At 54.5% G+C, this 12,500-nt stretch overlaps 1 protein-coding gene across 1 annotated transcript in view; it reads left to right on the top strand.

Moving 5' to 3' along the window:
* The window catches only part of PDE9A (phosphodiesterase 9A), a 70,188-nt gene that overhangs the window by 2,013 nt on the left and 55,675 nt on the right, over positions 1 to 12,500 (top strand). The window contains exons 2-5 of the mRNA XM_083163553.1: positions 8,071 to 8,141; positions 8,281 to 8,358; positions 8,440 to 8,483; positions 11,962 to 12,016. Coding sequence (XP_083019679.1) covers positions 8,071 to 8,141; positions 8,281 to 8,358; positions 8,440 to 8,483; positions 11,962 to 12,016 — 248 coding nt within the window. The remainder of the gene's footprint in view (positions 1 to 8,070; positions 8,142 to 8,280; positions 8,359 to 8,439; positions 8,484 to 11,961; positions 12,017 to 12,500) is intronic.

The raw sequence follows: 12,500 nt of genomic DNA, 5'->3' as shown, positions 1-12,500 counted from the left end.
CCTCTGTGTACCATAGACTGACCTGCGGCCCTCTGCGTACCCTAGACTGACCTGCGGCCCTCTGCGTACCCTAGACTGACCTGTGACCCTCTGTGTTCCCTAGACTGACCTGGGACCCTCTGTGTTCCCTAGACTGACCTGGGACCCTCTGTGTTCCCTAGACTGACCTGCGACCCTCTGTGTTCCCTAGACTGACCTGCGACCCTCTGTGTACCCTAGACTGACCTGTGACTCTCTGTGTACCATAGACTGACCTATGACCCTCTGTGTTCCCTAGACTGACCTGCGACCCTCTGGAGTCTCTGTCCCATAGACTGACCGGTGACCTCTGTGTCCCGTAGACTGACCTGTGATCTCTGTGTTCCCTAGACTGACCTGCGACCCCCTGTGTCCCATAGACTGACCTGTGACCTCTGTGTTCCCTAGACTGACCTGCGACCTCTGTGTTCCCTAGACTGACCTGCGACCCCCTGTGTCCCATAGACTGACCGGTGACCTCTGTGTCCCGTAGACTGACCATTGACCCTCTGTGTCCCGTAGACTGACCATTGACCATCTGTGTTCCCTAGACTGACCTGTGTTCCCTAGACTGACCTGCGACCCTCTGTGTCCCATAGACTGACCTGTGACCCTCTGTGTACCCTAGACTGACCTGCGACCCTGTGTGTACCATAGACTGACGTGCGACCTCTGTGTACCATAGACTGACCTGTGACCCTCTGTGTTCCCTAGACTGACCTGTGACCCTCTGTGTACCCTAGACTGACCTGCGACCCTGTGTGTACCATAGACTGACCTGTGACCTCTGTGTACCATAGACTGACCTGTGACCTCTGTGTACCATAGACTGACCTGCGACCCTCTGTGTTCCCTAGACTGACCTGCGACCCTCTGTGTTCCCTAGACTGACCTGCGACCCTCTGTGTTCCCTAGACTGACCTGCGACCTTCTGTGTACCCTAGACTGACCTGCGACCTTCTGTGTACCCTAGACTGACCTGCGACCTCTGTGTACCATAGACTGACCTGCGACCTCTGTGTACCATAGACTGACCTGTGACCCTCTGTGTACCATAGACTGACCTGTGACCCTCTGTGTTCCCTAGACTGACCTGTGACCCTCTGTGTTCCCTAGACTGACCTGCGACCCTCTGGAGTCTCTGTCCCATAGACTGACCTGCGGCCCTCTGCGTACCCTAGACTGACCTGTGACCCTCTGCGTTCCCTAGACTGACCTGTGACCCTCTGCGTTCCCTAGACTGACCTGTGACCCTCTGTGTTCCCTAGACTGACCTGCGACCCTCTGTGTTCCCTAGACTGACCTGCGACCCTCTGTGTACCATAGACTGACCTGCGACCCTCTGTGTACCATAGACTGACCTGTGACCTCTGTGTATCCTAGACTGACCTGCAACCCTCTGTGTACCCTAGACTGACCTGCGACCCCCTGTGTCCCATAGACTGACCTGTGACCTCTGTGTACCCTAGACTTACCTGCGACCCCCTGTGTACCCTAGACTGACCTGTGACTCTCTGGAGTCTCTGTCCCATAGACTGACCGGTGACCTCTGTGTCCCGTAGACTGACCTGCGACCCCCTGTGTTCCCTAGACTGACCTGCGACCCCCTGTGTTCCCTAGACTGACCTGCGACCCCCTGTGTTCCCTAGACTGACCTGTGACCTCTGTGTTCCCTAGACTGACCTGCGACCCCCTGTGTCCCATAGACTGACCGGTGACCTCTGTGTCCCGTAGACTGACCGGTGACCTCTGTGTCCCGTAGACTGACCATTGACCCTCTGTGTACCATAGACTGACCTGTGACCCTCTGTGTTCCCTAGACTGACCTGTGTTCCCTAGACTGACCTGCGACCCTCTGTGTCCCATAGACTGACCTGTGACCCTCTGTGTACCCTAGACTGACCTGCGACCCTGTGTGTACCATAGACTGACGTGCGACCTCTGTGTACCATAGACTGACCTGTGACCCTCTGTGTTCCCTAGACTGACCTGTGACCCTCTGTGTACCCTAGACTGACCTGCGACCCTGTGTGTACCATAGACTGACCTGTGACCTCTGTGTACCATAGACTGACCTGTGACCTCTGTGTACCATAGACTGACCTGCGACCCTCTGTGTTCCCTAGACTGACCTGCGACCCTCTGTGTTCCCTAGACTGACCTGCGACCCTCTGTGTTCCCTAGACTGACCTGCGACCCTCTGTGTTCCCTAGACTGACCTGCGACCTTCTGTGTACCCTAGACTGACCTGCGACCTTCTGTGTACCCTAGACTGACCTGCGACCTCTGTGTACCATAGACTGACCTGTGACCTCTGTGTACCATAGACTGACCTGTGACCCTCTGTGTACCATAGACTGACCTGTGACCCTCTGTGTTCCCTAGACTGACCTGTGACCCTCTGTGTTCCCTAGACTGACCTGCGACCCTCTGGAGTCTCTGTCCCATAGACTGACCTGCGGCCCTCTGCGTACCCTAGACTGACCTGTGACCCTCTGCGTTCCCTAGACTGACCTGTGACCCTCTGCGTTCCCTAGACTGACCTGTGACCCTCTGTGTTCCCTAGACTGACCTGCGACCCTCTGTGTTCCCTAGACTGACCTGCGACCCTCTGTGTACCATAGACTGACCTGCGACCCTCTGTGTACCATAGACTGACCTGTGACCTCTGTGTATCCTAGACTGACCTGCAACCCTCTGTGTACCCTAGACTGACCTGCGACCCCCTGTGTCCCATAGACTGACCTGTGACCTCTGTGTACCCTAGACTTACCTGCGACCCCCTGTGTACCCTAGACTGACCTGTGACTCTCTGGAGTCTCTGTCCCATAGACTGACCGGTGACCTCTGTGTCCCGTAGACTGACCTGCGACCCCCTGTGTTCCCTAGACTGACCTGCGACCCCCTGTGTTCCCTAGACTGACCTGCGACCCCCTGTGTTCCCTAGACTGACCTGTGACCTCTGTGTTCCCTAGACTGACCTGCGACCCCCTGTGTCCCATAGACTGACCGGTGACCTCTGTGTCCCGTAGACTGACCATTGACCCTCTGTGTCCCGTAGACTGACCATTGACCCTCTGTGTACCATAGACTGACCTGTGACCCTCTGTGTTCCCTAGACTGACCTGTGTTCCCTAGACTGACCTGCGACCCTCTGTGTCCCATAGACTGACCTGTGACCCTCTGTGTACCCTAGACTGACCTGCGACCCTGTGTGTACCATAGACTGACGTGCGACCTCTGTGTACCATAGACTGACCTGTGACCCTCTGTGTTCCCTAGACTGACCTGCGACCCTGTGTGTACCATAGACTGACCTGTGACCTCTGTGTACCATAGACTGACCTGTGACCTCTGTGTACCCTAGACTGACCTGCGACCCTCTGTGTTCCCTAGACTGACCTGCGACCCTCTGTGTTCCCTAGACTGACCTGCGACCCTCTGTGTTCCCTAGACTGACCTGCGACCTTCTGTGTTCCCTAGACTGACCTGCGACCTTCTGTGTACCCTAGACTGACCTGCGACCTTCTGTGTACCCTAGACTGACCTGCGACCTTCTGTGTACCCTAGACTGACCTGCGACCTTCTGTGTACCCTAGACTGACCTGCGACCTTCTGTGTACCCTAGACTGACCTGCGACCTCTGTGTACCATAGACTGACCTGTGACCTCTGTGTACCATAGACTGACCTGTGACCCTCTGTGTACCATAGACTGACCTGTGACCCTCTGTGTTCCCTAGACCGACCTATGACCCTCTGTGTTCCCTAGACTGACCTGCGACCCTCTGGAGTCTCTGTCCCATAGACTGACCTGTGACCTCTGTGTACCATAGACTGACCTGCGACCCTCTGTGTCCCATAGACTGACCAGTGACCCTCTGTGTCCCATAGACTGACCTGTGACCTCTGTGTACCCTAGACTGACCTGCGGCCCTCTGCATACCCTAGACTGACCTGCGACCCTCTGTGTCCCATAGACTGACCTGTGACCTCTGTGTACCCTAGACTGACCTGCGGCCCTCTGCGTACCCTAGACTGACCTGCGACCCTCTGTGTCCCATAGACTGACCTGTGACCCTCTGTGTTCCCTAGACTGACCTGTGACCCTCTGTGTTCCCTAGACTGACCTGCGACCCTCTGTGTTCCCTAGACTGACCTGCGACCCTCTGTGTATCATAGACTGACCTGTGACCTCTGTGTACCCTAGACTGACCTGCGACCCTCTGTGTACCCTAGACTGACCTGCGACCCCCTGTGTCCCATAGACTGACCTGTGACCTCTGTGTACCCTAAACTGACCTGCGACCCTCTGTGTACCCTAGACTGACCTGCGACCCTCTGTGTACCCTAGACTGACCTGTGACTCTCTGTGTACCATAGACTGACCTATGACCCTCTGTGTTCCCTAGACTGACCTGCGACCCTCTGGAGTCTCTGTCCCATAGACTGACCGGTGACCTCTGTGTCCCGTAGACTGACCTGTGACCTCTGTGTTCCCTAGACTGACCTGCGACCCCCTGTGTCCCATAGACTGACCTGTGACCTCTGTGTTCCCTAGACTGACCTGCGACCTCTGTGTTCCCTAGACTGACCTGCGACCCCCTGTGTCCCATAGACTGACCGGTGACCTCTGTGTCCCGTAGACTGACCATTGACCCTCTGTGTCCCGTAGACTGACCATTGACCCTCTGTGTACCATAGACTGACCTGTGACCCTCTGTGTTCCCTAGACTGACCTGTGTTCCCTAGACTGACCTGCGACCCTCTGTGTCCCATAGACTGACCTGTGACCCTCTGTGTACCCTAGACTGACCTGCGACCCTGTGTGTACCATAGACTGACGTGCGACCTCTGTGTACCATAGACTGACCTGTGACCCTCTGTGTACCCTAGACTGACCTGCGACCCTGTGTGTACCATAGACTGACCTGTGACCTCTGTGTACCATAGACTGACCTGTGACCTCTGTGTACCCTAGACTGACCTGCGACCCTCTGTGTTCCCTAGACTGACCTGCGACCCTCTGTGTTCCCTAGACTGACCTGCGACCCTCTGTGTTCCCTAGACTGACCTGCGACCTTCTGTGTTCCCTAGACTGACCTGCGACCTTCTGTGTACCCTAGACTGACCTGCGACCTTCTGTGTACCCTAGACTGACCTGCGACCTTCTGTGTACCCTAGACTGACCTGCGACCTCTGTGTACCATAGACTGACCTGTGACCTCTGTGTACCATAGACTGACCTGTGACCCTCTGTGTACCATAGACTGACCTGTGACCCTCTGTGTTCCCTAGACTGACCTATGACCCTCTGTGTTCCCTAGACTGACCTGCGACCCTCTGGAGTCTCTGTCCCATAGACTGACCTGTGACCTCTGTGTACCATAGACTGACCTGCGACCCTCTGTGTCCCATAGACTGACCAGTGACCCTCTGTGTCCCATAGACTGACCTGTGACCTCTGTGTACCCTAGACTGACCTGCGACCCTCTGTGTTCCCTAGACTGACCTGCGACCCTCTGTGTACCATAGACTGACCTGCGACCCTCTGTGTACCATAGACTGACCTGCGACCCTCTGTGTACCATAGACTGACCTGTGACCTCTGTGTACCCTAGACTGACCTGCAACCCTCTGTGTACCCTAGACTGACCTGCGACCCCCTGTGTCCCATAGACTGACCTGTGACCTCTGTGTACCCTAGACTGACCTGCGACCTCTGTGTACCCTAGACTGACCTGTGACCTCTGTGTACCATAGACTGACCTGTGACCCTCTGTGTACCATAGACTGACCTATGACACTCTGTGTTCCCTAGACTGACCTGCGACCCTCTGGAGTCTCTGTCCCATAGACTGACCTGTGACCTCTGTGTACCATAGACTGACCTGCGACCCTCTGTGTCCCATAGACTGACCAGTGACCCTCTGTGTCCCATAGACTGACCTGCGACCCTCTGTGTTCCCTAGACTGACCTGCGACCCTCTGTGTACCATAGACTGACCTGTGACCTCTGTGTACCCTAGACTGACCTGCGACCCTCTGTGTACCCTAGACTGACCTGCGACCCCCTGTGTCCCATAGACTGACCTGTGACCTCTGTGTACCCTAGACTGACCTGCGACCCTCTGTGTACCCTAGACTGACCTGCGACCCTCTGTGTTCCCTAGACTGACCTGCGACCCCCTGCGTCCCATAGACTGACCTGCGGCCCTCTGCATACCCTAGACTGACCTGCGGCCCTCTGCGTACCCTAGAATGACCTGCAACCCTCTGTGTACCATAGACTGACCTGTGACCTCTGTGTACCATAGACTGACCTGTGACCCTCTGTGTTCCCTAGACTGACCTGCGACCCTCTGTGTCCCATAGACTGACCTGTGACCTCTGTGTACCCTAGACTGACCTGTGACCCTCTGTGTTCCCTAGACTGACCTGCGACCCTCTGGAGTCTCTGTCCCATAGACTGACCTGTGACCTCTGTGTACCATAGACTGACCTGCGACCCTCTGTGTCCCATAGACTGACCTGTGACCTCTGTGTCCCATAGACTGACCTGTGACCCTCTGTGTTCCCTAGACTGACCTGTGACCCTCTGTGTTCCCTAGACTGACCTGCGACCCTCTGTGTCCCATAGACTGACCTGCGACCCTCTGTGTCCCATAGACTGACCTGCGACCCTCTGTGTCCCATAGACTGACCTGTGACCTCTGTGTACCATAGACTGACCTGTGACCTCTGTGTACCCTAGACTGACCTGTGACCTCTGTGTCCCATAGACTGACCTGCGACCCTCTGTGTCCCATAGACTGACCTGCGACCCTCTGTGTCCCATAGACTGACCTGCGACCCTCTGTGTTCCCTAGACTGACCTGCGACCCTCTGGAGTCTCTGTCCCATAGACTGACCTGTGACCTCTGTGTCCCATAGACTGACCTGCGACCCTCTGTGTCCCATAGACTGACCTGCGACCCTCTGTGTTCCCATAGACTGACCTGCGACCCTCTGTGTTCCCTAGACTGACCTGCGACCCTCTGTGTACCATAGACTGACCTGTGACCTCTGTGTACCCTAGACTGACCTGCGACCCTCTGTGTACCCTAGACTGACCTGCGACCCCCTGTGTCCCATAGACTGACCTGTGACCTCTGTGTACCCTAGACTGACCTGCGACCCTCTGTGTACCCTAGACTGACCTGCGACCCTCTGTGTTCCCTAGACTGACCTGCGACCCCCTGCGTCCCATAGACTGACCTGCGGCCCTCTGCATACCCTAGACTGACCTGCGGCCCTCTGCGTACCCTAGAATGACCTGCAACCCTCTGTGTACCATAGACTGACCTGTGACCTCTGTGTACCATAGACTGACCTGTGACCCTCTGTGTTCCCTAGACTGACCTGCGACCCTCTGTGTCCCATAGACTGACCTGTGACCTCTGTGTACCCTAGACTGACCTGTGACCCTCTGTGTTCCCTAGACTGACCTGCGACCCTCTGGAGTCTCTGTCCCATAGACTGACCTGTGACCTCTGTGTACCATAGACTGACCTGCGACCCTCTGTGTCCCATAGACTGACCTGTGACCTCTGTGTACCATAGACTGACCTGTGACCCTCTGTGTTCCCTAGACTGACCTGTGACCCTCTGTGTTCCCTAGACTGACCTGCGACCCTCTGTGTCCCATAGACTGACCTGCGACCCTCTGTGTCCCATAGACTGACCTGCGACCCTCTGTGTCCCATAGACTGACCTGCGACCCTCTGTGTCCCATAGACTGACCTGTGACCTCTGTGTACCATAGACTGACCTGTGACCTCTGTGTACCCTAGACTGACCTGTGACCTCTGTGTCCCATAGACTGACCTGCGACCCTCTGTGTCCCATAGACTGACCTGCGACCCTCTGTGTCCCATAGACTGACCTGCGACCCTCTGTGTCCCATAGACTGACCTGCGACCCTCTGTGTCCCATAGACTGACCTGTGACCCTCTGTGTCCCATAGACTGACCTGTGACCTCTGTGTACCATGTGACCCATCTGGTTTTTGCAGATCGTCTTCAGCCAGCAGAGCAGCGCGAGTGAGATCCAGCACATTCTGCGCACCGCCGCCGGCCTTCCCTGGTAATCTTCCTGTATTAATGCTTATTTATCTGCCATCTGCTAGATCACAGCTATATTATATTACACTTTACTGTGTGAGGAGACATACATGTAATTCTCTACATACGTGACCTAACACATTTATCATTTCCACTGAAAGGCAGACGCCCATTGTCCTGGCTGACAGAAGAGACACCATCCTGGCCACTGACCCCTCCATTCCAACCAACTGTAAGCGGTAAGTACCCAAGTGCCGCCGTCCCGCTGATCAGATCACATACCGGTGTCACACTGATTGTTACATTGTTACTGATTTCAGTTCCCCATATCGGATCATCTCCCTGGCTGCATCGCAGAGGGCAGGTCTGTATGGTCAGGACTGTGGGGGGACGCAGCATTGTATATACATATATATACAGCTACAGGACGATTCGTCATCCTATCCCCAAATCCCCACTGTCCCCTGCAGGAATGGAACCCCGCTATCTGCCTCATGTGTAGAGGATGTGTACATGGGGTCTGGGAGAAGGATATGGGGGGTAAGATAAGGGGAACATGTGTAGAGGATGTGTACATGGGGTCTGGGAGAAGGATATTGGGGGATGGGGTAAGATAAGGGGAACATGTGTAGAGGATGTGTACATGGGGTCTGGGAGAAGGATATGGGGGGAGGGGGTAAAATAAGGGGAACGTGTAGAGGAAGTGTACATGGGGTCTGGGAGAAGGATATGGGGGGGGGGGTAAGATAAGGGGAACATGTGTAGAGGATGTGTACATGGGGTCTGGGAGAAGGATATTGGGGGATGGGGTAAGATAAGGGGAACGTGTAGAGGATGTGTACATGGGGTCTGGGAGAAGGATATGGGGGAGGGGGTAAGATAAGGGGAACATGTGTAGAGGATGTGTACATGGGGTCTGGGAGAGCGATAAGGGGAACATGTGTAGAGGATGTGTACATGGGGTCTGGGAGAAGGATATGGGGGGGTAAGATAAGGGGAACATGTGTAGAGGACGTGTACATGGGGTCTGGGAGAAGGATATGGGGGGAGGGGGTAAAATAAGGGGAACGTGTAGAGGAAGTGTACATGGGGTCTTGGAGAAGGATATGGGGGGGTGGTAAGATAAGGGGAACATGTGTAGAGGAAGTGTACATGGGGTCTGGAAGAAGGATATGGGGGTAGGGGGTAAGATAAGGGGAACATGTGTAGAGGATGTGTACATGGGGTCTGGGAGAAGGATACGGGGGGAGGGGGTAAGATAAGGGGAACATGTGTAGAGGATGTGTACATGGGGTCTGGGAGAAGGATATGGGGGGGGGGTAAGATAAGGGGAACATGTGTAGAGGATGTGTACATGGGGTCTGGGAGAAGGATATGGGGGGGGGGGTAAGATAAGGGGAACATGTGTAGAGGATGTGTACATGGGGTCTGGGAGAAGGATATGGGGGGAGGGGGTAAGATAAGGGGAACATGTGTAGAGGATGTGTACATGGGGTCTGGGAGAACGATATGGGGGGAGGGGATAAGATAAGGGGAACATGTGTAGAGGATGTGTACATGGGGTCTGGGAGAAGGATATTGGGGGAGGGAGTAAGATAAGGGGAACATTTGTAGAGGATGTGTACATGGGGTCTGGGAGAAGGATATTGGGGGAGGGGGTAAGATAAGGGGAACATGTGTAGAGGATGTGTACATGGGGTCTGGGAGAGCGATAAGGGGAACATGTGTAGAGGATGTGTACATGGGGTCTGGGAGAAGGATATGGGTGAGGGGGTAAGATAAGGGGAACATGTGTAGAGGATGTGTACATGGGGTCTGGGAGAAGGATATGGGGGGGGTAAGATAAGGGGAACGTGTAGAGGATGTGTACATGGGGTCTGGGAGAAGGATATTGGGGGAGGGGGTAAGATAAGGGGAACATGTGTAGAGGATGTGTACATGGGGTCTGGGAGAGCGATATGGGGGAGGGGGCAAGATAAGGGGAACCTGTGTAGAGGATTTGTACATGGGGTCTGGGAGAAGGATATGGGGGGTAAGATAAGGGGAACATGTGTAGAGGACGTGTACATGGGGTCTGGGAGAAGGATATGGGGGGTAAGATAAGGGGAACATGTGTAGAGGACGTGTACATGGGGTCTGGGAGAAGGATATGGGGGGAGGGGGTAAAATAAGGGGAACGTGTAGAGGAAGTGTACATGGGGTCTGGAAGAAGGATATGGGGGTAGGGGGTAAGATAAGGGGAACATGTGTAGAGGATGTGTACATGGGGTCTGGGAGAAGGATACGGGGGGAGGGGGTAAGATAAGGGGAAAATGTGTAGAGGATGTGTACATGGGGTCTGGGAGAAGGATATGGGGGGGGTAAGATAAGGGGAACATGTGTAGAGGATGTGTACATGGGGTCTGGGAGAAGGATATGGGGGGAGGGGGTAAGATAAGGGGAACATGTGTAGAGGATGTGTACATGGGGTCTGGGAGAACGATATGGGGGGAGGGGATAAGATAAGGGGAACATGTGTAGAGGATGTGTACATGGGGTCTGGGAGAAGGATATTGGGGGAGGGGGTAAGATAAGGGGAACATTTGTAGAGGATGTGTACATGGGGTCTGGGAGAAGGATATTGGGGGAGGGGGTAAGATAAGGGGAACATGTGTAGAGGATGTGTACATGGGGTCTGGGAGAGCGATAAGGGGAACATGTGTAGAGGATGTGTACATGGGGTCTGGGAGAAGGATATGGGTGAGGGGGTAAGATAAGGGGAACATGTGTAGAGGATGTGTACATGGGGTCTGGGAGAAGGATATGGGGGGGTAAGATAAGGGGAACGTGTAGAGGATGTGTACATGGGGTCTGGGAGAAGGATATTGGGGGAGGGGGAAAGATAAGGGGAACATGTGTAGAGGATGTGTACATGGGGTCTGGGAGAGCGATATGGGGGGAGGGGGCAAGATAAGGGGAACCTGTGTAGAGGATTTGTACATGGGGTCTGGGAGAAGGATATGGGTGAGGGGGTAAGTTAAGGGGAACGTGTAGAGGATGTGTACATGGGGTCTGGGAGAAGGATATGGGGGGGGGGGGGGTAAGATAAGGGGAACATGTGTAGAGGATGTGTATATGGGGTCTGGGAGAAGGATATGGGGGGGGGTAAGATAAGGGGAACATGTGTAGAGGATGTGTACATGGGGTCTGGGAGAAGGATATTGGGGGATGGGGTAAGATAAGGGGAACGTGTAGAGGATGTGTACATGGGGTCTGGGAGAAGGATATTGGGGGAGGGGGTAAGATAAGGGGAACATGTGTAGAGGATGTGTACATGGGGTCTGGGAGAGCGATAAGGGGAACATGTGTAGAGGATGTGTACATGGGGTCTGGGAGAAGGATATGGGTGAGGGGGTAAGATAAGGGGAACATGTGTAGAGGATGTGTACATGGGGTCTGGGAGAAGGATATGGGGGGGTAAGATAAGGGGAACGTGTAGAGGATGTGTACATGGGGTCTGGGAGAAGGATATTGGGGGAGGGGGTAAGATAAGGGGAACATGTGTAGAGGATGTGTACATGGGGTCTGGGAGAGCGATATGGGGGGAGGGGGCAAGATAAGGGGAACATGTGTAGAGGATTTGTACATGGGGTCTGGGAGAAGGATATGGGTGAGGGGGTAAGTTAAGGGGAACATGTGTAGAGGATGTGTACATGGGGTCTGGGAGAAGGATATGGGGGGGGTAAGATTAGGGGAACATGTGTAGAGGATGTGTACATGGGATCTGGGAGAAGGATATGGGGGTAAGATAAGGGTAACGTGTAGTCCTAAAGTTTATACCAAACTGTTCTCTACATTTCCAGAAAAGGACGATTGTTTCCAGACTCTCTTGTCCCAAGTTACAGAAGAGTTTTCCAGGTGGGTGCAGGTGTCGCTCACTGGGACATTGTATTGTGCTGTAGGAGAAGTGACCGATATCAGATACTACCAGAGACAATGTCAGCCGCACAGTGACCTGCAGGTGTACAGAGGGAAGCAATGAGGGTGCATGGTACAGTGAGCAGACTGGGGGCAGTGAGCAGCGTGGTGACAGTGGCAGCCTGGGGACAGTGAGCAGCGTGGTGACAGTGGCAGACTGGGGACAGTGAGTAGCATGATGACAGTGGCAGCGTGGTGACAGTGAGCAGCGTGGTGACAGTGAGCAGTATGGTGACAGAGCAGTTTCGTGATGGTGAGCAGCAGGGGCAGTGAGCAGCATGGGAACAGTGGCAGTGAGTAGCATGGGCAGTGTAATGACAGCAGCATGGGGACAGTGGCATACACATATGTGCTGTTAATACATACATGCTTGATTGGGTATTGCACATATATGTACATGCTACACAAATCCTATATACAGTGT

The sequence above is a fragment of the Crinia signifera genome, chromosome 19, assembly GCF_055691185.1.
Source record: "Crinia signifera chromosome 19, ASM5569118v1, whole genome shotgun sequence".
NCBI lineage: Eukaryota > Metazoa > Chordata > Amphibia > Anura > Myobatrachidae > Crinia > Crinia signifera.
The sequence above is the reverse complement of the archived record's forward strand: the minus strand, read 5'-3'. Positions and strand labels throughout refer to the sequence as shown.